Source organism: Rhinolophus ferrumequinum, chromosome 25 (genome assembly GCF_004115265.2).
Source record: "Rhinolophus ferrumequinum isolate MPI-CBG mRhiFer1 chromosome 25, mRhiFer1_v1.p, whole genome shotgun sequence".
NCBI lineage: Eukaryota > Metazoa > Chordata > Mammalia > Chiroptera > Rhinolophidae > Rhinolophus > Rhinolophus ferrumequinum.
The window spans coordinates 15,404,221-15,428,700 of NC_046308.1; the positions used below are offsets into that span (position 1 = coordinate 15,404,221).

The 24,480-nt window shown below is 51.0% G+C and overlaps 3 protein-coding genes across 5 annotated transcripts in view; 2 read left to right on the forward strand and 1 right to left on the reverse strand.

The window, feature by feature from the left end:
* Positions 1-4,529, forward strand: part of SGSM1 (small G protein signaling modulator 1) — an 82,695-nt gene extending 78,166 nt beyond the window's left edge. For all 3 annotated transcript variants that reach the window (XM_033098038.1, XM_033098037.1, XM_033098039.1), the window contains one exon: positions 2,393-4,529. In XM_033098038.1, the coding sequence (XP_032953929.1) occupies positions 2,393-2,481 (89 nt within the window). In that variant the 3' untranslated portion in view covers positions 2,482-4,529. The remainder of the gene's footprint in view (positions 1-2,392) is intronic.
* Positions 4,530-6,092: 1,563 nt separating this feature from the next.
* On the reverse strand, positions 6,093-17,134 carry LHFPL7 (LHFPL tetraspan subfamily member 7). The gene is made up of 4 exons (XM_033097255.1): positions 17,052-17,134; positions 9,462-9,679; positions 8,530-8,668; positions 6,093-6,355 (listed from the first exon to the last, which is right to left on the reverse strand). Exons 2-4 carry the CDS (start codon positions 9,663-9,665, stop codon positions 6,093-6,095), a joined length of 606 nt encoding a protein of 201 aa, XP_032953146.1. The 5' UTR covers positions 9,666-9,679; positions 17,052-17,134.
* Positions 17,135-22,272: 5,138 nt separating this feature from the next.
* KIAA1671 (KIAA1671 ortholog) overlaps positions 22,273-24,480 on the forward strand; it is a 188,672-nt gene continuing 186,464 nt past the window's right edge. Inside the window, exon 1 of the mRNA XM_033098322.1 lies at positions 22,273-22,331. The gene's annotated coding sequence lies outside the window, so the exon portion shown is untranslated. The remainder of the gene's footprint in view (positions 22,332-24,480) is intronic.

The following is a 24,480-nucleotide window of genomic DNA, read 5'->3' on the forward strand; positions in this document are numbered from 1 at the left end:
GCTGTGCCCATGGACAAGTCACTTCCCCTCTGAATATCCACTTCCTCACCTGTGAAATGGGGTAACAGTGTCTACTTCCGAGGGTTGACGTATATAGGAAAAGTAGGCCCAGGAAGCCAATTGAAGTGGCATGAAAAAGGCATGGCCTTTGAAATCAGATATGGACTCTGATCTCAGCTCTGCCAAAATGGTGCCAGTATAACTATTTAAAATGTTTTCTAAAGTAAAGAAGGTTTTCGGAAAAGCAAAAGAAGAAAAGAAAGCCACCTGCTACCTCACCCTGGAAACTTTATTCGTTTATTTTTTGGTTTTTTTTTGTTTGTTTGTTTTTGTTTTAGATTTTTTGGGGGAAGGGGAATAGGACTTTATTGGGGAACAGTGTGTACTTCCAGGCCTTTTTTCCAAGTCAAGTTGTTGTCCTTTCAATCTTAGTTGTGGAGGGTGCAGCTCAGCTCCACGTCCAGTTGCCGTTGCTAGTTGCAAGGGGCGCAGCCCACCATCCCTTGCGGGAGTCAAACCGGCAACCTTGTGGTTGAGAGGACGCGCTCCAACCAACTGAGCCATCCTGGAGCTCAGCTGCAGCTCAGCTCAAGGTGCCGTGTTCAATCTTAGTTGCAGGGGGCGCTGCCCACCATCCCTTGCAGGATTCGAGGAATTGAACCGACAACCTTGTGGTTGAGAGCCCACTGGCCCATGTGGGAATCGAACCGGCAGCCTTCGGAGTTAGGAGTATGGAGCTCTAACCGCCTGAGCCACTGGGCCAGCCCCTCATTTGTTTTTTAATAAGCTTTTTATTTTAGAATAATTGTAGATTTACAGGAAAGTTGCAAAAGTAGTACCGACTTCCCGATACTTCCTGACTTCTCTTCAGCCAGCTTCTCCTAGTGTCGATATGTTACCGAGCCTAGTATATTGCCACAACGAAGAAATTGACATTGGCACATTATTATTAACTGAAGTACAGACTATTTGATTTCACCTGGTTTTTAACTCATGTCCTTTTTTGTGCTTTGGGATCCAATCCAGAAAACCACATTGCTTTTAATGGGTTCATTAAAAATATTTTTTTTCCATCTAGTCTTTTCCACAGTCATGTATATTTTTATGTTATTAACCATCACAGAATCCAGCTGTATCTAGGTGGTTTTTTTTTCTTCTACTTACTGTTTTAAAAACTGTCTTCCCTATAATCACTTTTTAAAACTACAGAATATACCTCAGGTGACTGTCCAAAACTTCCTGAACCATCCATCCCCTATTGTTAGGCATCTAAGCTAACAGTCTGAGTGTGTGATTGAGAACCCAAAGCAATCTCATCTTTGTGTAGGGGTTTCTCAAACTTTCTCCGTTCGTGGCACCCTAGGCCAAAAGTTCCACTTAGCAAGGACTTGGGTGCAAACCACTTAATAAATATTTATACCCTAACAACTTAGCAGCCATTTGAAAAAATAATACACATAAGTCAAAAGAAAACAATATTTTTATTTCATTCTGAAATACAAGTACTAAGGGGATGTGTGCGCCCGTTGGGCTTTGCACAGCTTCCCATACCTTGGAATCAGGTCGGACACCACGACCTTCATTTCCTGTTCCACAGTGATTTTCGCCTGTTACTTGCATTTTATCACAGCAACTGCTTTCTGAAAACATAGCTTTGCAAAGCTATAAAGTTGTTGCTGGGAATGTAGTACCATTTGTGAATTCACTCACACTAGCAGTTTATTGTATAGTGTCCGAGAGATGTGGAGTTCCACTGTGTTTCCCTCAAAATTTTTGTGAGTTCACAGTGGCACTCTGGGGTATCTTGGCACTCAGTTCGGGAACCATGGTCTTACTGCATTTTTTTCTTCTACTAAATGATTTCTCAATGATAAATGTCTAAGTTTAGGATTAGTCAGCTTTAACAATCTGATCATTTTGTGTAGCTCTTGATAAAATCCTTATTTTGCTTTCTCTCCTCCCCTCCCCTCTCCTTCGTTTGATTCCTTCCTTTCGTACTTTTAAGCATCGATTAAATACCCAGCATTGCTTTCTTCAGAGCTCCCAGTCATTGATTGTATGTGTAGGAAGGGGGTGGGAAGACCTAACATTTTGAAGCACACACTGAACCAACATCATCTCATTTGATCTCACAGGTACTGTTACAGTTCCCATTTTACAGATGAGGAAACTGAGGTCCACAGTAGGTACTGTTACAATCCCCATTTTACAGATGAGGAAACCGAGGTCCAGAGATACTGGCCCTCCAAGGTCTCTACTTCCAGAGCCACTCTGGGGATGACGCCAGATGATTATGATGAGGACCCCCCAAAAACCCCTGCAGGGGCTGGAAGTGTGTCCTGAGGATGGACACAGCAGGGAGCTCACGAGATATTGCCTTCTGCTCTTTCAGAAATGGCCGAGCGACACAACACCAAGCAGGTCCTGAAGCTGGCCCGGGACCTTGTGTATAAGGTGCAGACGCTGATTGAGAACAAGTGAGGGCCGCCTCCCCCAGGCAGCGTCAGCAGAGCTGCCACCTGCCTGTCCTGCCCCGTTTGCCTCCCGGCCGCCCCGGGAGCGAGGTCCTGTGTCTGTTCATGAACGTGGACTTCTGTGCTAAGAGAAACTGCCCTGACTTTGGCTGCCAGGCAGGTGGGGTTGAGGGGTTGCCCCCTGAATTCAGCCTTACGTTTTCTTGTTTGACCAAAGATTGCCCACGTCTGGGATTTCTCCCTCGCGGGAGTAGCTGATGGATGGAGAGAACATCTTTGTTCCAGGTCTCCAGAAGGGTCTCTGTCTTCTTCTCTCCCCTATCCCTCCAAACTGACTTGTTGGGTGAGACTTGGGGAGGGAAGCTTTTGGAAATTGACGTAGGAGAGGTCTATGGGGCCACCTCAGTACTCTGAAAGGGGCGTTTGGAGGTGCTGCAGAACGTGGCTGGGAGACTGGCTTGGAGCAGGCATTCTGCACCTCAGCAGGACTGACATTTGAGCGGGGTCATTGTTTTCTGATGGGAGCCGTCTTGTGCACTGCTGGGGGGTATTAAGCAGAATCCCTGGCCTCTACCTACTGGATGCCAGTAGCAGCCCTCCCACCCCAGTTGTGACAAGCCAGAATGTCTGCCGATATTGCCAAATGTCCCCATTTGGGACCCACTGGCTGAGCCAATGAATGTCCCAACCCTCTCTCTCTACCTAAGCCGCCTGTGTTCTGAGGCTGCCCCCCATTTAGAAATGGCACACGGGCGTCCCACACACCTCCCCTTGAGGTTTGGGAATCCGTTTGTTGTATTCTCTCATTTTCCTCCTCCGCCTAACCCCAGAAGAGACTTCTTTTCTTTTTTTTTTCAAGAAAGACGTCTTTCTGAGAGGGCGGTGGAATCCAGAAGTGTCTGTAGGTGTGGGATAGTCCGAGGCCCCTCAGGGTCTGGGCCAGAGCCCCTGGGCAGGGCAGACGCCACGTCCCCTTCCTGTCCCTGGGGCAGACCTCGCCTCTGTGCTCCAGGAGCTCAGAAGGTGTGTGTTGGTCAGGGACGCCAGCTTTTCCCCAAGTGGCCTTGCTCACTCGGGACAAAGGAGGCGGAAGAGGAGGACAGATTGCAGCCAGCGTTGATGTGTGTGTGTGTGTGTGTGTTTTCCTTGGGTCGCATCTGCTGGTGAACTTGCTCCCAGGTCATGGCTAGGTCTGGAAACGATCCCCTCCACGTCACATAAAGGGTCACCGATCCACAGACATCCTGAATGAGCTAGTTCACCCTGCCCACCTGTCCTCCCAGGAGAGCAGTCCTGCCAACTCCTCTGTTCTGAGGGTGCGCCAGAATTGGGAGACACAATGAGTCAGGGAGGAATGCTCTTCCCAGGATGGCGGGCAGGACTTGGGAGAGGGCAGGAAACACGTAAAGCACACTGAGGAATTCGCAGAGGGGCTGTGTTAGTCCTCCGCCCTGAGCAAACCAGGACCGGAGAACTCCCTGCCCTGCGTGCTTGGGAAGGCCCGTCCCTGCGTCACAGCGCCACCAGCTGCATCTCAGTCCCCACTTTCCCCCTAGTGGGGCCTCTTGGGCACGATGGACAAAGCCCAGGTGGCCCTGGGTTCCGAAGAGAATGCATCTTCTCACTGTAGTCCCCCAGCTTCCCGAGATGGGGAAAAAGTGTATGAAAGGCCCCTGCAGAGAAGTGTGTTTTCTCCCTCAGCTGTTCACTACAGAAGACATTACGTTAGCAAGGCCCAGCCCTAGACTTCTGATTCTCCTTTATTTTTTTGACAGACTAGTCACAGAGTACAGCACAAGATCTCTTCTCTGCCTTCTCTCGTGGTGTTCCAGAGAAACATCCTTGGTTGTGGTTTGGAATAACTCATATTTATTCAGCTTCCTATGCTTGTTCAGGTCTCTGTGTGCTGTGTGCGTCCTCATGTACTGGAATCAAATGCGTGGGAGTCGTTCTCTCTATGGAGTGCCCGCCTTTTCTCAGTGTTGCCAACATCTCTCGTAACTGTTTACTAAAGAGTTGTGTCTATATAGAGAAAATATATATAAACAGAGATATGTGTGAATCTGGATTGTTTTTGTTTCTGTGTTTGGGGGAGTTTCTTTTAATTTGAAAGAAAGACATGTTTGCTTCCTGAAGACTGTCCTTCCAAGGTCACTTCCACCACAGTGACCCATACCCAGATGGGGACAGATTCTCATGACAGCTGCCTGGTCGTTCCCCAGAAAATTCAAGGCAGGTGAATCACGTCTCACCGTTTGTATCCATTAGCTGTTACCACAAGTAATGCTGTGTAACAAACCACCCCAGATGGTTTGAAACAGACATTTATTTAGCTTGTGATTCTGTGGGTCAAAAATATGGATTTAGCTGGGAGGTTCTTCTGATCTCGGTGACCTTTTCCATGTGTCTTTGGTCAGCTGATGGCCAGCTGGGCAACTTGGCTGCTGACACGTGGCTGGCTTTGGCTAGGGCAGTGGGGGAGACGGGGCCATGTGTCTCTCAGCCTCCAAGCAGGCTAGCTCAGGCTGGTTTACATGGCCATGGTGGCACTGTCCAAGAGAGCAAACAGAAGCGTGCTTGCCTCTTGCGGCCCAGGCTGGGAATTAGCATAAAGTCATTTCTGCCACATTCTCTTGGTCAGAGTAAGTCACATGGCTGAGCTCAGATTCAGCGGATGGGGAAATAGACTCACTTGACAGGAGGCTTTGAAAAGTGACATTGAAAAGGGGTGTGGGTACAGGCAGGGAAATCTTTGAGGCCATTTTGCAAACAGTGTACCGTGTACCCCAAGGTCCATACACAAAAGGGGTCCCCAGGCGGGGACGATTTCCTGGTCGGGGTCTCAGTCTGTCTTATTTGCAGCAGGTTGGATTCCAGCAGCCCTGGCAGACAAAGGGGGAGAGGTGTGAAGAGGGTTTTCGTGGGCTCAGGATTCAGTGTGGCTGGAGGGAGAGGCGCGGGTTGGGTGGGTGACAAGAAAGAGGCTGAAGAAAGCAGCTGGGACAGGCACATGAAGTGTCCCAAGTCCCAGTGACGTTTTCCCATCAGGGGGGTTATTTGCATGGAAGGGTGAGAGAGGTCCTTAGCTCCTGTCTCCCATCCCCACCCTCACACTGGACAAACTTGTGTATAAGGAGCACTCACTACTAGATATTTGATGGGAAAATGAGTCATTCTCAAGTTCTCCAAGAGAGGAGGAGTTATAGAAAGGGAAGAAAGAGAGAACGTGCACGTGCCCATTCAAAGACGTAGTATCTGAGTGACAACCACGGACTCCGATTTACCCGAGGCGCTTTCCATGAATAGATCTCTCACCACAGTCCTGTGCGGTCAGAATTATAATAATATTAGCTAAGGTCTATCGAATACTATGTGCCTAACATTGTGCTAAATGCTTTATTTACATACATCATATCCAGTTAAATCTCGTAACAACTGTATGAGGTCGGCAGTATTTCACCCCCCATTTTACAGAAGAATACTCTGAGGTCAAGACAGGTGAAGCGACTCGCCTGAGGTCACACAGCAGGGAAGCAGCAGAGGTGGGATTTGAACTTGGGTACTTGGTGATTTCATGTAGCTGTACCACGGGCTCTTTTTGCTCCTCCTGGGAAAGTTTTATTTGCTCATTTCTGGGACGAGGATGATTTTCTCAGTGTCGCTGGAGAAGAGGACGGTCGGCCCCCGGACTTTGGTCATGCGGGGCCACCTGATGACGAGCAGGAGGCTGGCCAGGACCGCACTGAGGATGGTAGTCACATAGCCCCAGCCCAGCTGGCACTGCCCACGGCGGTACGCAGAGGAGGCTCCACAGGCTTCCTTGGCGAATGGGGAGGCCAGGCTGATGGGGAAAACCAGCAGGCCCACAATGGTGGTGGTGGCTGGAGACAGCAGGAAGAAAAAGCGATGTGTCGGTCAGGAGGCTCTGGGCTCACCTTCTGTCTTGGGACTCACCCCCCATCCACCCTCCTGTGCACCCACCCTTCCATCCACTCACCCTGCCATCTCCCCTTCTATCTATTCATTCATTCGCTTATTTGTCAGCCCATCTATCCTTGAAAAAAAAATTTTATTAAACTACAGTTGGCATACAATATTAGTTTTAGGGGTGTAACAATGATTTGACTTGTATATACCTTACGATGGCATCACAATAAGTCTAATAACCGTCTGTCACATGCTGTCATCTTTTATCCACCCGTCACTCAATTACCTTTCCACCCATCTGTCCGTCTAGTCATTCATCCATTCAACCTGATTCTAACCCACTCATTCTCTCCACCCCTCTCTCCACCTATCCATTCACTTATCTGTCCGTCTGTCCACCTGCCCACTTAACCACTGTCCCCCATCCATCCATCCATCCATCTATCCATCCATCCATCCATCCATCCGTTCATCTCCATCCTTCATCCAGCCATATTCCAATCTACCCATTTTCCTTACCCATCCGTTCATCATCCACCCATCAGTACATCCACGCACTCAGCCACCCACTCATTCATTCATTCATTCACCGACCCATCCATTCCTCACGCATTCGTTCATCAATACTGTTAGAGGTGCTGTGGTGGGCACGGGTGACACTAAGAAATGCACCGGACGCCTCACCGTCGGCGCGTCCAGTGCAGGAGGATCAGACGATCCCTCAGCCTCCCTTGCTGCCCTTCAGCCGCACTGGTGTCCTTGCCGTTCCCTGCACGCGCCTTGCCGCCTGGTGTCCATGCCTTTCCCTGGTGTCCCCACTACCTGAAATGCCGTTCTACGAGTACATTTGGCTAACTCCCACCTGTCCTTCCAGACTCAGTTCAAGTCATGCCTCCTGTAGGAAGCCTTGCTTCACACCCTACACCCTCCTGGAGTTTTTCCTTGCTCATCCCCATTGTGTCAAATGTCCACAGAGCTGTAACTGCCTGACGTACCCCATCCCCACGAGACACCGTGCCAGCCTAGGACAAGGACCATATCTCCCTCCATTGAGTCAACAGATACTTAGTGAGCATCTGTTATGTGCAAAGCACGTAGGGGCTGATGATAGCACAGCAGACAGCCCCCATGGAGCTGACCTAGTGGAGAGAGAGGACAGTAATCGGGAGAGCAGACGAGATTTCAGGCAGTAAGTGCTGTGGAAAATATAAAGCAAGGTAAGAGGAAGGAGACTCTAAGGAGAGGAAAGCTGTCTTAGCTGGAGGCCATGGAGGACCTCACGGAGGCAGGGATACTTTGAGCAGCGCCTTAATGAAGTGGGGAAGCCAGATGTGTCCAGATCTGAGAAGAGAATTCCAGGCAGAGGGAACAAGCTGGTGTACATGAGCCACAGAAAGCCAGCCAGGGTGGCTGGAGCTCGTTGAGCCTGGCAGAGGGGGCAAGAGATAAAGTCCGTGACGGAATCGGTCTTTATCGGAACGAGCCTCAGCAGCTCCAAAATTTGGATTTTTCTCTGAGTGTGACAAGAAGTCACTGGAGGATGGATAGGTCAGTCTGCGTGGCATGATCTGATTTCAGTTTTAACAGGACCCATTGGCCAGTGTGTGGCAGATTCTAAGGGACAAAGGTGGCAGCAGGGAGACCCTCTGTAATCCAGGTAAGAGGTGGTGGAGAATTCATTGGATGATGATTGCCATCAAGGCCTGTGCCACACCATCCGGAGACTGTGTGAATTAGCAAAATGCAACCCTTCTGAGCAGATGCAACCCTGCAGTTTCACAGCTTAGCACGTGGAGGAGAGGGTAGATTTCAGCATCTCTCAGCACCCTTGTGCAGTGCACAACCTGCCCAACTGTGTATAGTGTGCCAGGCAAAGATGATGCAAAGTGGATGGATAAGAGAGAAATAAAGGTGGACAGACTCTTAGCCAACGGCAGGAGAGGGTGATGTTGAGGATGCCATTCCCTCCCCTCCATGTCTGGCCTGCCAAAGGACCAGGAATAATGTATAATCCTAGAGTTTATCTCTGAGAGATTGGACCCAGGAGGCCAGAACCTTCTCACAGGTTTGTTCATTCATTCATTCCACAAACATGTCTGGAATGCTTACTCTGTGACAGTGGATTTACCTGCAGCTGCCTGCACGCTCGGCATTTTGCCACTGCCCCGCCCTGGGCACAGCCCCTTAGGAACCAGGGCCCAGGACAGGAAGAAGATTGCATTAAAGGCCAACAGGAACCAGCCTCCAAGAAGAAGTGCAGCTGACACCTGTCAGGAAGAGAGAGGAGAGAGAGTATTGACTGGGGCGGGGGCAGGAGGGTGCCCCCTCTGCTTACGGACCAGCTACTGAGTCCTGGAAGCCCCACAAGGTCTGTGCTATTTTACAGGCCTGTCCCCATTTTACACGTAAACAAACTGAGGTCCAGGGAGGGAGTCATTTGCCTCAGGGCATACAGCTAATTAAAGAGTAGCGCCACCATACCCTACAGTATTGAGTACCTGCTAGATGGCGGGATAGGCAGGACAGGCACCTTTGTAATCATCAGGTTTGAAGGATGTATCATCTTCCTTAGAGGTACTGGATTGCGAGTCCTGACCCATTGTCCCCATTGTTGAATTTGGTAGTATGCTTCATGACAGAGACTTCCAACACCTTAGCTGTGGTTTTTCAGCCTAGCAGTACTTAGAGGGTGGCCAGGTGGGTGTGTACGGGTTGTACACTGCACAACTCTAAGAGGTGCGTTGAGATCATCATAGATTTGCATATTAATTACAGTAATTTTCCAGCAGATGGCAGTATAGAGTCCCGAAGAAGGGGCACCTCTTTTTAATTTGCATAGAGGCACTAAGGTATATGGATTCACAGCTACCTTCAGAATCATCCTGGGTGTTTGCTAAAATACAGATAGCCAGAGTCCCCCCCCCCCCCGCCACACCTCCAGCGTCAGAGGCTCAGGTTGGCGTTGGGACTCAGAACTTGGCTTACTGTTTGCTCTCGTGGGTTTGACAGTGCCCCCCCCCCCCCCCGAGGCCCCAGGGAATTGATGAGCCTAGGTCTCACCTTCCAGGCGAAGTCAGGAATATCATCCAGGGACCTGAAGGTCCCACAGCTCTGGTTCCAGCGGTCACTCTGAGGCCAGGAGCAGTAGGTGAGGACACCAAAGGAGAACGTGGCAGTCTGGAACCAGGCAGGGGAGATGAGGCTGAAGGCTGAGATGCAGGTAAGGGAGAGTTCTAGAGCGGCCCACACTCTGCTCACCATCATGGAGCGTCAGTGCCCTGGGGATCAATGGGCAAGATGATCGGTGGAGACCGCCGGGCCAGGAGAGCAGCGGCGGGGAAGGTGCCCCCAGCCAGGGACCTGGTCCTGCGTTCAGACCCCAGGCCATTAGCATCCCTTCCACCTGGGGATGCAGCAGGAGATGCTAACAACTGGCATGGCAGGGGGTGGGGGTGGGGGGTACCCTAACAAGTTCTGGAAGTAGAAACCCCAAATCTTAGAAGAAATGTTAATGCTTAAGCAGACCTTTGAATACTCCCACTCTGCATAGCATATCGTTATCACTGCTCCATGCAAGGCTCCTCTCATATTTTATTTGTCATTCATTCATTCATTCATTCATGCATTCATTCATTCATTCCTTCATTCTCTCTGCCCATCAATCCTTACACTATCCAAAAGGGCTGCTTCAAACCAGAGGGGGCACCTTTTTCTGAATCACACACAGATGCTGTGTTTCTAGCAATACCATTCTGCCTATTAACTAGCTCTTCCCACTCAATGACCATTTAGATTATTTAATGCGTATCTTTTTGTCCGGAGGTAGTTTTGCAAAATGGATATTGTTTGGTACGTGTGTATTTTTCATTTGTGTTAATGGCATTATTTTCTACATTGCATTCTGCCTCCTACTACTTTGGGCATTAAGCATAATGTTTTTAGGGTCGATCCCTGTGGCGGTGTATATGTCTATTCCGTTTGTCCTATTTGAGTTCCCTAGAGGCGGGTCCTGAGTCGGGGGTTTGGTTGTCAGTAGTTTAGTTGGGAGGAGAAAGTGAGACGGGAGGAGAAGGCAGCCAGTTAAGGGTGTGTTATGAAGCCAGCTGTCCCGGGGGCACCGGGAGCTTTAAGAGATGGGGTACAACCAGCACCTCGGAGTTATCCCTCCAGAGAGCTGAAGGATCTGCAGTCTTTATACACCAACTCCTGACAGCCATTGGTTGAGCTGTCCCTGGCAGTGGCTGGTGGAAACATGTAGGTGATAAAATAGGCTCCACGGGAATAGAAAATCCACGGGCAATACAACGCAGAGCTGGCAGATGGAAGTCTACTGATGTGTAGCAACACGATAAGGATGAGGGATAATGATCAGGACCCTGACCAAATCTGCTACTGTCATTTCCAGCTGCTGTGTGGTATTCCACGGCACACACCCTCCGCATTTCAGCTCCGGAACTCGGGGCCTCCTGTTCCTTCTACCATGAGTATCTCCGCTCTGAATATCTATCTGTGTGCATGGACTGATGCAAGAATCTACTTGGGGGATACACTTAGGAACTTCTTATTGTCTCAGATGGCATGTCTCTGTCTATTCTGAGTGAGAAATCCCAGCTCCCTCTCTGGGATGGCTGCACCATTCCACATTCTCTCCCTCAGTGCTGGAAGGATCCTATGGACCTACATGCCCAAACATTAGACTCAACCTCCTCCCACTTCTCAGATGGGTAAGTCGAAGCTCAGAGAGGGCATCACACTGCCCCCCCGACCAGGAAGCCAATGTGGGTGAGTGGGTGAGGCCTTTCTATGAATAACAGCCACTGCCGCCAGACACCGTCACAGGCCAGGTGATTAATACACATCACACACAACTCATACGCGTACTGACTCCTCAGCTGCAGGCCCAGAGGACTGGAGCGCGCTCATCGTTGGTTGGAGGAGGCCACTCGGCCTGTGTGTCTGCCAGGACACAATCACCCAGCAAGGTGGGGGCTATGACTTTCTGCTTCATGAAGGAGGACACAGGCTCAGAGAGGTGTGGGTGTCTCGGCCCAAGGACACAGTCAGAAGGGGTGGGCCCGGGATTCATACTCGGCAGCTGTCCTTTCTTAAGTGCCCCAAGGTGATGGTCCTAACGGTTACTGTGCATTGTCCAACTACGGTGTCCCAGGAGTTCTAGGTGACTCCTTGGAGAAGCGAAGGGACTTGCCCAGGGTCCCACAACTAAGATGTGGGACACCAGTTCTCGAACCCAGATCTGGCGATGCTTAAACCCGTGCTCTTAGCCATGCTACTTTACTATCTCCTTCAGTTTCATTCAGCCCCGAGCCCCCGTCTTCCTACCGTGGCTCTTGGCTTTCTTCTGAGACAGGGCTGTGTTTCTGTCCCTCTCTGATCAGGGCTGGCTGCTCCCCCGTGAGGCCAAGCAGCCTCCTCTGGCCTGGCGATGCCATCGCCCTCAGATCTCACGCCAAAGAGCTTCATTTCTCTTGCCCAGAGAACAACCCCAGCCTGTCTCTGAAAGTCCCAGATACAAACCAATGTCACAACTGTTTACCGTTCAATGAGATGTTTTCACTCTGGGAAGGCATACAGGCTTCAAGACCATTGAGATTTAATTTCTGGCTCTCCTGTTGGCTGCATGACCTTGGGCAGGTCACTTACCCTCAGAGCCTCAGTTCCTTTACCTGTAAAACAAGGCTTGTACTAACTAGTACCTGTCTCATGGCTTGTTGCAAGGATTAAATGAGAAAATGTGTAGAAGGTGCTTTGTGGCGTGCCCTGCACGTTGTAGGTCCTCCGTAAATGATGACAAGGGTGATGATAGTGATGATGGTGATGATGGTGGTGATGATGGTGGTGGTGATGGTGATGATGATGATGGTGGTGATGATGGTGGTGATGCTGATGATGATGGTGATGATAGTGATGATGATGGTGGTGATATGGTGATGATGATGATGGTGGTGATGGTGATGATGGTGGTGATGGTGATGGTGGTGATGATGGTGGTGGTGATGGTGATGATGATGATGGTGGTGATGATGGTGGTGATGCTGATGATGGTGGTGATGATAGTGATGATGATGGTGGTGATGATGATGATGGTGGTGATGGTGATGATGATGGTGGTGGTGATGATGGTGATGATGATGGTGGTGATGGTGATGATGATGGTGATGATGATGGTGGTGGTGATGATGGTGGTGGTGATGATGGTGGTGGTGATGGTGATGATGGTGGTGATGGTGATGATGATGGTGGTGGTGATGATGGTGGTGATGATGGTGATGATGATGGTGGTGATGGTGGTGATGATGGTGGTGATGGTGATGATGATGGTGGTGGTGATGATGATGATGATGGTGATGATGATGATGCTAATGGTGGTGATGATGGTGGTGATGGTGATGGTGGTGATGATGATGATGATGATGACGGTGATTATTTGAAGTAGTGTTATACACACCTATTATTTTGCTTCCTTATACTAACTGGGATTAGCAGATACCCCAAACAGATGAAAACCAAATGGAGACCCAGAGAGGTTACGTGACTTGCCCAAGATCCCCTGGCAAATCAGGGAAAACTGGAATGAAAGCCCAAGACGCCTGTCCCTCAAATTGATGGGAAGAAACCCCAGCCATATCCCTACAACTCCTCTTCCCCAAGTTTCTGTCCCCTTGGCTTGCTCCTTGAGAGGGAGGGGGAGCTGAAAGGTGGGGAAGAAAGTGGGGAAGAAAGGGAAGGACTCCAGCAATGGATGGAGAGCTGAGAATGAACCAAGGGGCCAGGGAGAGTGAGCTTGTGGAGTGCAAACCTCTGCAAAGGGAAGGCGAGACCCTGCTTGACATTGACCAGCAAACACCCATTACTACCCCCTCAGAGTCCCCTCAACCCCTCCCTGAAAGGGTGGGGGTGACACCCTTCCCTCCACACATATACCCCAGTCCCCTTTCAACACGCACATCAACAAATACAAAGAGACTTTATGACACAGCCTAGCACTGTGAAGGCCTCTCAGAATAACTCCTCTAGAGTTTTCTAAATGAAGAATGTGGATGCTACGGTGCCTCAGGCCGTCCTGGAGGAGGACATTCAGGTGGCGCCTGGACCCAGCCCAAAATGTCACTAAATCATAACATTCCGGAGTCATTTAGTTATTTATTAAGAGTTTTCAATTCTCCTTCAGTCCCTTTCTTTACATCAAAGGGAAAGTCTCTGTTGGAGCTCATAGGTCTTAAACACCTCTCCAGCATTTGTCAAAAAGACAGGGAGCCTTGAGCCAAAGAGAATTAATTGACAATCTGGGGATTTTCCTTGTATGTCTTGTGGTTTTGTTTTAATTTTTGGTGTGAGACTGGTTGTCCATTTACAATGAAAATTGATTTTAATGAAAAAGTGAGTCAGTCAATCGAAAGTCAAGCCTTACCTCCGTAATAATAGAGGAAGCCAGAAGGTGGCGTGCTAATGGTCATTGCTGTCATTGACGGCCAAAAGTGAGCCCAGAAGGTTGAGCCTACCCAAGGGCACCCAAGGTCAAAAGCAGCTGAGCTGCCAGCCAAACCAAGGGCATCTACGCAGCCTTCCCAGAGCCGGCCCTCTTCAACCTTGGGTTCACTTTGGAACACTCCGCCTGGCCAGCACTTTAAATATGGCCAGAATCTGGGGATGGCTGGCCAATCACTCTACCATTTCCCAGCTGTGTGACCTGGTTACCCCATTCCTCTGGGCCTCAGTTTCTCCATCTGTGAATGCAGATTAGAAATCCCAGGGGGTAGGCGGTATTGGGTGCAATCCCTGAGCAGGGTCATGTGGTAAAAAGAAGCATAAGGACCACATCTTCTCCTTCCCGGTATTATGCCCTGAGTGGGCTTGCCTCACCTCTCTGGAAAATGGGGTTGGGGTTGTTGTGAAGGTTCAAAGGGATAAAATCATGTGTATGTTGCAGTGGGAGGGAGAGATAAACCTGGGTAGGTAGGTCAGGGTTACATTGCATAGACTTTTTATTCCCAGGATTAGAAACACCTCGTGGCTGCTAGCCAGCAAGTAAGATGTGGCCCCTGGAGGGAGGGAACATGGATTTTTTTTCATACACCCGAATCAGCCTCTCCTTGGGGGTTGGCAGGAACCCAAGGAGTGTAATTCCAGCCAGGAAGCTGGGGAGCCCAGAGCCAACCCAGGACCGTGATTTTGCCTCTTTCTGGCCGCCCCAGTGGCTCTCCTGGCGTTTCTGACCTTGAAAGGAGTTTTGTTCTCCAGATAATGTGCTCAATGTCACCTGGGAAAATCACGCCGACTGTCCAGGTGCCCAGAAAGCTAAATGAGGCATTTTAACCTGAAACCACATCCGACGAGGCTCCAATTAGCTGGAATCCAGCTAAGGGAAGCTTGCAAGGGACTGAGTATTTTATCCTCCAACTCAGCATTTAGCTGTTAATGGCGGTTGACAATTCTTGAGCGCTCATCAAGCCCCCTGCGAAACACTTGCAGTGCCTTGTTTCATTTAAGCCTCATGGCTGCTGGATGGTAAATACTGTTATCATGGTTTCCATTTTACAGATGACCAAATGAGAGCTAATTTTACACCTGCCAGAGTGGGTGGTGGACCAGGGACTTAAACTCGGGGGTCAGGCTCCTGACTCTGGGCCCTCAGCCTGAAGTGATATTAAGGGGTTAGTTTAAAAGTCAAGTACTTTTATGTGTCCAGTCCTGTGTGACCCTCACAGACACGGTGGTGAATAGAAAATAGTGCCTGTGTTCAAGCAGTTTAGAGCTCTACGGGCAAGACCAACCAACAGGATAGAACAGTATGGTCCAGCCATCCATCTAGCCATCCAACAAATATTTATTGAGTAGCTACTATGTTCCAGGAACTATTCTAGGTACTGGGAATTTAGCAGCAAGGAAAACTGGTGGAAGTGCTGTCCTCATGGACCTTACACTCTCGTGGACGAGAAAGACAGAAAGAAGATAAATAAGTCCATATATGAGATGCCAGATGTTAAGGGGCAGAGAGAAAAATGAAGCAGGGAAGGGGGGTGGGTGAGTGATTGGAAAAGCCCCAGAGGTGACCTTTGCACAAGAGCTGAGGGAGGCAGTCATGTGGACTTGTGGGGGGAGGAATATTCCAGGCAGAGGAAGGGGCAGGTGTAAGGGCCCTGAGGTGAGCGTGTATGTGGCACGTTGGAAGAAGCAAGGAGGCCCAGGTGACCGGGGGGAATGAGCAATGGGCGTGTGGAGGGCTTTGTAGGCAATGAAGGTCTCTGACTTTTGATTTGTGATTGAGATGGGGAATCTGTGGATGGTCTTGAGCAGGGCTGTGGCATGACCTGCCTTGGGTTTGAAAAAGATCACCCTGGCTGCTGGGTGGAGAACAGGTGCAAGGGAGGGCAAGGGAGAAGCAGCCAGGAGGCACCTTCAGTCGGTCAGGTGAGAGAGACAACGCTGGATGGGACGCAGGGGCAAGGAGCACACGATTCTGGAGCTATGTTGAAGGTCAAAGGTCAAGCAATCGGGTTTGCCGCTGGAGGGGCCTTGGAGTATGAGAGGAGACCACGAGGCAACGGCGCCTCCAGCGCTTTTGCCCTTGGCACCTGCACTGGCGGAACTGTCATCCCTGAGTTGGGGAAGCTGTGGGGGGGGGCAGGTTTGCTAGGAGAGGGGCAGGTCCCTGAGTGTGTTGTAGCCTGAGTGAAGTTGGAGATGTGTATTTCGCCAACCTATCAGTTCACAGGTGCGTAAAGCCACGGCTCCACACCAAGAGAAAGCCCAGAGCAACGTCTGGGACAAGTACAGAGGTGGGGCGCCCGACCCAGCCTGAGGGCCAGCTGATACCCAGGCTGAGATGTGCAGACGGGCAAGTCGGGAGCGGGGAAGACTTGGACCTTGTCTTCTTCTCCAGTAGCACAGCCGGGGAAGCTGGATTTCTGGTTCTATTCCAGGCCGTTACAAGTTGGCTTGTGAGCTGAGCCAAATTATGTACCGCAATGGCTCTGGGCTTCAGTTTCCCCATTGCAATAGAACAAATGTTTGTGTCCCCCCCAAAATTCCTATGTTGAAATCCTAACCCTCAAAGTGATGGTATTAGAAGGTGGGGCCTTTGGGAGGGGATGAGGTCATGAGGGTGGAGCCTCATGAATGGGATATCAGTGCCCTTAGGAAAGAGACCTCAAAGAGCTCCCTCACCCCTTCTGCCATGTGTGGACACAGTGAGAAAATGGCCATTTATGAACCAGGAAGTCGGCTCTCACCAGACACCAAATCTGCCTCCATTTCAATCTTAGACTCCCCCGCCTCTGGAACTGTGAAAAGTACATTTGTGTTGTTTATAAGCCACTCCGTCTATGGTACGTTGTTAATAGCAGCGTGAACAGACTAAGACACCCATCTGCAAAAGGATGGCCCTGTCTACACCCACGGGACTAACCCCTTGAAGGTGACAGAGTCCTTTGACAATGTGATTTAAAACTATGGATGCATTTCCCAATGCAGGCTTGCGTACACACACACACACACACTCATACACACACAAACGCGCACGCGTATGTAATTTCAGAGCCTCACGGACCCCTGAAGCCCATAATGGCCCCCGGTTCATACTTTCCTCTCTCCCCCCTCCTGATCTCAGATCAATCTTCCTTCCAGACTCACCACACTTCAGGTCAAGACCCTCTAACGTGGCCTCTTCTGCTCAGGCTCCGGTGTTAGACATAAATCTGTGACCTTGTAAGATGTCTCGTTCCCTTTGAAGGAAACCTTCAGGTTGGCAAACAAAGCCCAGGTGGGTGATACGCTGGTCTGAGGGTGTGTGTGTGTGTGTGTGTGTGTGTGTGTGTGTGTTGCCTTCCCAGTTTCATAAGTCAACAGCCTTTCACTGCAGGCTGTTGGGTGGGTTGGGCAAAGAGGGAAAAGCCAGCCCCAGATCAAGGTGGGGTAAGGGTGTGGTGTTCCCCGGGTGGGAGAAGACATGAATAGGGATTAACCCGGTCTACAATGAAACACCAGGTGTTGAAATTCTGGCCACTGTGCTACCTTTCTCTCTTGGTAATTCTAGTCCTGGGAACTGATTTACATAGTTGTCTGGGACCTGAAGATCTTCCCTGCAGGCTGTGAACTTGCAGAAAGTTATGGGTGCTGGATCTGAAATAAATCTTTATTCCCAGCATTCAGTATAAGACTTGGCACATAGTAGGTGCTTGTCTGGTCTTTTGCTGCGTGTGCTGGAAGTACAACTCCCACTGGCTCAAGGAGAAATGAGCAATGTATTGGCTTACATAACTGAAAATTCTGTGGTAATGCTTCAGGCACAGCTGGAGCCAGGTGAACAAGCAGTGTCTTCAGGACCAATCTCTCTCTCTATCTCTCAGCTGTTTTCTGCTGGTTTGGCTTCACTATTGGCACATTTTCTCTCACAGTGTTGCCAGTTGGTGTCTCCCAGTTGAACTTCTGGGGTTTAGCAACCCCAGAGGGGGAACAAAAAAAGCTCCTCTTTGCATATAATTGCTGCAAATGTGATGAATTCTCATTGGACAAAGTTGGGTCATGTGCCCACCCATGAGCCAATCATTGTGGCCAAGGAAATGGCATGTTCTGATTGGCCAGATTACATCCTCCGTCCTATGCCCTGGGATTGGGGGTTGAGGGTTGGAGATTGGGGGTAGGGATTGGGGGTAGGGATGTCACAAGGTTCACCCCACTGGAACTACATGGAGTGAAGGTGGGGGATGGGGTGGTTTCTAGGATGAAAACTGAGGGGCTGTTACCAGAAGATGGGAGATGGAGGCTGGGCAGGTAAGAAAAAGGGGTGTCACTATAATACTATCAATGTTGGCATGACAAATGAGCACATACAGCTGGTGCTGATGGAATCAGGAGGGTCGCTGAAACCTGGGACAGAGGCTCAAGTCTCAGCCCTGCCACCTACACTCAGTGTGACTTTGGTGAGGGCATCTCTGCCTCTTTGGGCCTCCGTTTCTCCCTCTGTAAAATGAGGGTGTCTGGAATAGATGATTGCCAGAGTTTTTTCCCCCACTCATTCAATCATTCATTTTTATCTTTCAATCAATATTTGTTGTGGGGCTTTGGAGTTCATCTGAACTGGATGAGAATCCCAGTTCTGATATTTACCAGCTTTATCAGGCTTGATTGGTGCACCTTCTCAGGTGTGCTCAGCTCCGTCCTTCTCGGCCACCCAGTGGCACTGGACGCGATCCAGCCTCTGGTCGCCTTCCCCTGCAGGCAGCCTGGGTCAGTTGCTGCAGTCACTTGGCCAGCTCAGCCTGCAGTGACATGGCCGGAGTTGTGGCCCAGTCTTCCCATATCCCCAGCTGTCGTCCAAGTCAACCTGACCTGACCCTTGGCAGGGGAGGGAAGGCCTCTGGTGCCTCCTCTTCCAGACTCAGCTGAAACTGTTTGTAGAATTGCCTTCTCTCGTAGACGCCTGGAGGCGCAGGTAACACAACCCAGAAAGTGAGCAGTTGAGCCCAATTGTGACTAACAGCAGACTGGAGGTGGATGTGCCAGCAGATGAAGTTCTTGCCCTTCGTCCCTGCAATGTTTCTTGTGGCTTTTGTGGAGACACCCTGAGTGACGGAACTCCCAGCTGTTTTTCTGAGACACCGTGGCCAACCCAGGAGGGCATGCCTTGTATTTGCTTTCCCTCCTTCCCAGCCTCCTCGTCCCTTTCCTTCACTTTGGCTGGGCTTGATGTCATCCCCAGTGAAGCATTAACATCGAAGTTTTGCCTCAGGGTCTGTTTTCTAGGGAACCCAGCCTGAGATACTAGCTGTGTGGTCTTGGGGAATTTACTTAACCTCTCTGAGCTTCAGATCCCTCATAGGTAAAGGGAGATAATAATACAGCATCTCTCATACGATTCTTGTGGCATTTAATAAGACAGCACAGGCAAAGTACTTGGCTCAATAAATGATAGCTTTTATCAGTACCATTACTGTGAACCTGGTGCTGGACTGTATCATGTGAAAACATGTATTCAACATTGAAGTCTGTGGGTATTTATTGAGTGTCAACTCTGTTTCAGCTTCTATGCTACTCTCTGCTCCCAAGGAGCTCACAGTGTAGAAAGTGAGACAGAGAAGCAGTTGGACAATTATACTACAGAGTTATCAGTGCTTTAGAGGCAGGTAGAAGATTCAGAGGCTGCGGCATGGTGGTCAGGAATGGTAGTCAGGGGTGGATTCTCAGGGGAGCTGACCTTAAAGCTAAGACCTGTAGTTGTTTCAGATGTTGGGCAGGTGGAGGGCGAACTGTTGAGACAGAGGAGTGGGCAGAGACCTGGTATTGAGCGAAAACATTTCCAAGATCATATTGGCTCTCACCATCAAGAAGCAGGTAAATTACAGAGAAACTAAATGGATAAATATGCACTGACCAAAATGCACAAGTATGGTCTTTGCCAAAGGAGCATGCAGGTTCTAGAGCTATACTGTTCAATATGGTTGCCGTAGCACATATGGCTATTTAGATTTAAATTGATTAAAATTAAATTAAATATAAAATTCAGTTCCTCAGTCATACTGGCCATATTTCAAATACTCCATAGTCATCTGTGGCTAATGTTACAGTGCAGATATAAAACATCTCCATCATTGCAGAAAGTTCTATTGGACAGAGCTGCCAGAGAGTCTGAGAACAGGCAGCCAAATCAGGACAGACTTCTTGGAGGAGGGGGCAGAAGATGGCAGAGAAGGGGTTCTGGGGAAGTCCCTGGATGGCACTGTCCTCTATCCTTACCAAGAGAAAAGCCAGGGCTAGGAGTGGGGGTGGGGTTTGGCTCTGGAAACGGTGTACAACCTGACACCTCTTTGCTCAGGGTATAATCTGGGTATGTGCTCGCTGGCAGCCTGTCACCTGGGAGGGACAACACAGGAATGCAGGGGGAATCAGCAGGGGGCTGAACCAGGAAGCTCCACCTCTTCTGGGCCCAGGAGGATTCTGGGAGTTGTAGTTTGCCCCCCCCACCTCAAAGCTTAAGCAGAGTAGAAGAGTTGAAACCGGGCCTGGGCTGGGCATCTTTGGGGGCATAGAGTTGCAGAGGTGGGGCTGGTCAGGGCTGGGGACATATCTGGGTTTAGGGTTTCTGCAGAAAATGGTAGAATGGGGCTATCTTCTCCCCTCGGATGCTTAAATTATGGGGTAGAGGAGATGCCAAGGTGAAGAACTTAAGTTGGATGTGGAGTTGAGAGATACGGGACCTTCAGTTAAACAGAACCGTCAGACCACACATATTCTGGTTGATTGAATTTTGCCCAGGAGAGACAGAAAGTTCCCATAAGGCTAGGGAGGAGAGGTAGCAGATGGTACTCCATCAGCTGTTGGTCATTCATGCATTTAACCCAATATTTTTTGAGTTCACTATTTACTGAGTGCTTACTATGTGCCAAGCCCTGCTCGAGGCACTGCGAATCCAGCAGCTCTAGAGAGGGCAGCAAACAATAAACAATGACTTTTCTTTGCTTGAGTAACATGTCTTGGAAGAGCCCAGCTTACAGGTGGCTTTTGAGAGATTCTACCTTTTCAATCCCACCATTCTCTGTCTCCTACCACACAGACTTCCTGGGAGTGGAAGTCGTATTTAAAAGCCACTGAGTTGGATGCTACTGATGAGTACGCTAAGGACATCCAGATGAGCAAGGACAGTTGCCTAGGACATAAATCCTCATGGGGCCTCAAGCTCACCATTTCTGGGTTCTCACTGTGGGCAAGTCTCCTAAGAAGACTCAGACTGCTCCTTGGTAAGGGGGTGGGGGTTGGTGATTGTAACTTCAAAAGGATTGCTGTGCAGATTGAAACAAACAATGGATACCATGTGTATATGCGTAACAGGAGTGCCCTTTACAGACACACACAAATGGAGAGAAAGACAAAGTAGGAGAGCCCCCTTGACAATTCTCCTGATGCCATACAGTGGGATGTTCTTTTTTTTCCCCCTCGCTGTATAACTTTATTGAGGTCTGACTTACAATAAATGCACATATGATTTTAGGTCCTTGTTATTTATGCTCCCTACGTTTCCTTAGGAGCACGTATCACAAATGCAATTACATTTATTCGCACGATTATTGTTTACAACGTCTAAGCTCCACAAGAGCCTGGATGTTGCCAGCTGCTCCCCCACTGTGTTCCCAGCACCTGCGTAGCATACCGCAGATGCTTAATAAAGATCTATGGACTGAAATAAGTGAAAGCTAGCAAAACAGGCATTTTTCTTGCTCAGGGGCGACTCCCTACGATTCTCTCAGTTTAAGGCCTCATCCCGCAGCCCCCACGTCAACACAATGGCAGCAGGCGTGCCGGACAGTAGGCTCCGCAGAGAGGTGAACATGATCCGGCCAGGTGCAGACTTCCCCCTCCCGCCGCGAGGAGGCGCCAGCGCTTCGCGCAGACCCGGCTCGCTCCCGGGCGGGCACCCGCAGCCTAAGCGGTTCAATGGGCGAGACTTGACCAAGCGTCTCTTGAGGTCCCGGGCTGCATTAGGCTCTCGGGGGCGCAGACCGGGCGGCGGGAAGTTGTCCGTTGCGGGGAATCCCGGCCGGGGCCTGGGGGTCGCCCCGGGAACGCGGGCGGGCTCATGAACAACTTTTCGAACCGGGCGCAGAGAGATCGGAGCTCTGGGGTTGGGGGCGCTTCCGGGAGGAATGTCCTGGGCGGCCTCGCAACCTCTGACTCGCCGCGCTGTCCCTGGCCCCTGAGCCAGCGGGCAAGCGCCGGTCCGACCGTCCGCGCTCCGCCCCGGGGCCCTCCGCGCAGGCGCCGCCGGCCGCGGTTGCCACGGCGACAGGGGCGCTTCCCCGCCCGAGGCCCCGCCCCCAGCAGGGTAGGCTGCACGGGGCCGCCGGCGGCGAGGGCAGGTGCCGCGGGCTGCGGGCAGGTGGCGGCGCGGCGCGGGCCGGCGGCGGCGGCGGCTCCAGGGTAGGTTGCGCGGCGGCCGCGGGGGGTGGGGGCCGGCCATCCGTCCCTGTCCCCGGCCCGCGAGGGGGCTGGGGAGGCAGCGACCGACGATGGCCGCCAAGTTTCTGCTCGGCTGAGGCCCCAGGAGAAAAGTTGGCAAAGTTGGCGGGGGAAGAGGCTGGGACCCAGTGGATCTCCCCGGGCTCCGGGTCTGTGGGGAGGGGAAATCTTGATTTGGAAATCGGGAGATCCCGAGACTTGGGAGTGGATCCCGCAGGAAGATCCCGCACAGGGCAGCCAATGGATCCCGCGCTTCTCGGCTGAAGACTTGGGAGTAGGTCCCAGGAGGGGATCGGGCGCCAGCGGCCTGGGGTCCCATTCGGTCCCCAACCCCGGGTGACGGTGGACGGTGATTGGAGACTGGGAGCTAGTTGATTCCTCTTCCACGACGCTGGTCCAAGCCTTGGGAGTGGATTCCAAGAGTTGATCTGGTGGCTGGGAACTGGTGGATCGCTAGAGATCCGGGGTACCCAGCCTGGAGCTGCTAGGATCTCGACGTCCGTGCGGGTTGGAGGCCCCAGAGGTGGACACTGGGAAGCGCGGGTGCCGAGCGAGGCGGAGCCCGGGTGAAGGGATCCTGCGGGCAGCGGGGGCGGTGGAGAGAGAGCAGAGCGCCGGGCCCCCGGGCGCCGGGGATCCCGATGCGCCCTCCCCGCCCGGCCTGCACTTCCCTCCGCACGCCTTCCCAGGGCAGAGGCACCCTGATAGAATTAGGGCTCAATCTCCCCTGCTCCCAGGCGGGTTCGGTTGGTCCCCACCCCGCTGGTGGCGCCGCCAGGGGCTACAGGCGTGGCACTTGGGAAGGAAAGCGGCCCATTGACCCCCACCCAAGGCTGACCTGTCCACACCCTCCTGGCACACACTCGCCTCGGAGTCGGGGCGCCGCGCCCTGAAACCCTGCTTTGAGTCCGGTAGCGGTGCTTATGACCCCTGCGCGCCTCCCAGGTTGTCACGGCTTCCTGCCGCACGACTGAACTTTCGCTAGCCCGGAGCAGCCATTACCTTTTGGAAGGGAAAAGGCTGTACCTGTTGCACAAAGAAAGAGTTTTTTCTTTGCAGCTTATTTGTAACCTTGGACAAAACACTTAACCTCTGTGAGCCCAGGTCTCCTCTCTGGGCAAAATGGGGTGAGGGTGGGGATCACAACCTTCTCTCGTCTTTGGCTGGCAAAATTAGTAGGTATGATAGGTATGAAACAGGTAAGGGCTCTGTAAATATTAGTGGGTCCCCGTTTGTGGCCCCTCCTTTCCCACATCACATCCCCTGAGCTTCCCCTACGGTATCCGAGGGAAAGTTCTAGAAACCCAACTTGCTGACTTTTTAAACTGCAGGATTAGAGAGATGTTTAAGTTGGTCTTTCTTACAAAGAGGTTAATTGCCCCTCTGATCCTCCTTGCAGAGAGAAGCTCTAGGGTTTGGCTAATCAGTAACCAGGGCGTTTGGATGAGGCTTCTTCCTTGGCCCAGCTTTTCTTTTGTTAATCCACGGAGGCCCCTGGACAAACGTGCATTCACCCCCAGACACTGGCGTGTCAGCCCTGGGATTCCCTAGGGAGCTGTGCAGACATTAGCCCTGGTCTTGGTGGTGGTTTTGGGGGGAATCCTTTTTAAAGGATTTGCGTGCTGGACAAGGGTGCTGTTACCCCAGAGAAGTGCAGGATTTCAGTATAGTACCTGGGCACATGTTTCAGCTGGGCACAGGAGCCAGCTCATTCAGTCACCCAGTGTGTGTGTTGAGCACCTACTATGTGGCAAACACTATAGAAATGGTATGGCCCATGGCGGCATAGGACCTGTCCTCCTGGCATTACATTCCAGCTCTTTAGGAATCAGCTTGCCCTACAGTCCAGTGAGGCAACTGTGCTGGTTCTTGAAGTTGGGGGTGCAGCCCTCACCCCAGATTCTGAGGCTGGAGGGGCCTCACTCCCTTTGAGATCCTGGGGGCTGGCTTTTATTCAGGACTGACCTTGGCAGGAGAATAGAGCAGCCCACTGTCTGGCCCTGAGAATTTCTCCCTGCTCAGCATCACCAGAATACACCTCGACCATAAAGAAAGCCAGAAGAATATTTTAAGTATGAATTCATTCATTCATTCATTCATTCATTCATTC

Excerpts from the sequence above, each read along its gene's own strand:
- LHFPL7 (XM_033097255.1), bottom strand. The coding sequence starts at position 9,665 with ATGATGGTGAGCAGAGTGTGGGCCGCTCTAGAACTCTCCCTTACCTGC. Across the intron at positions 8,669-9,461 it reads TTCCTGACTTCGCCTGGAAG|GTGTCAGCTGCACTTCTTCT; the intron begins GTGAGACCTAGG and ends TCTTCCTGACAG. Across the intron at positions 6,356-8,529 it reads GAGCGTGCAGGCAGCTGCAG|CCACCACCACCATTGTGGGC; the intron begins GTAAATCCACTG and ends TGCTGTCTCCAG.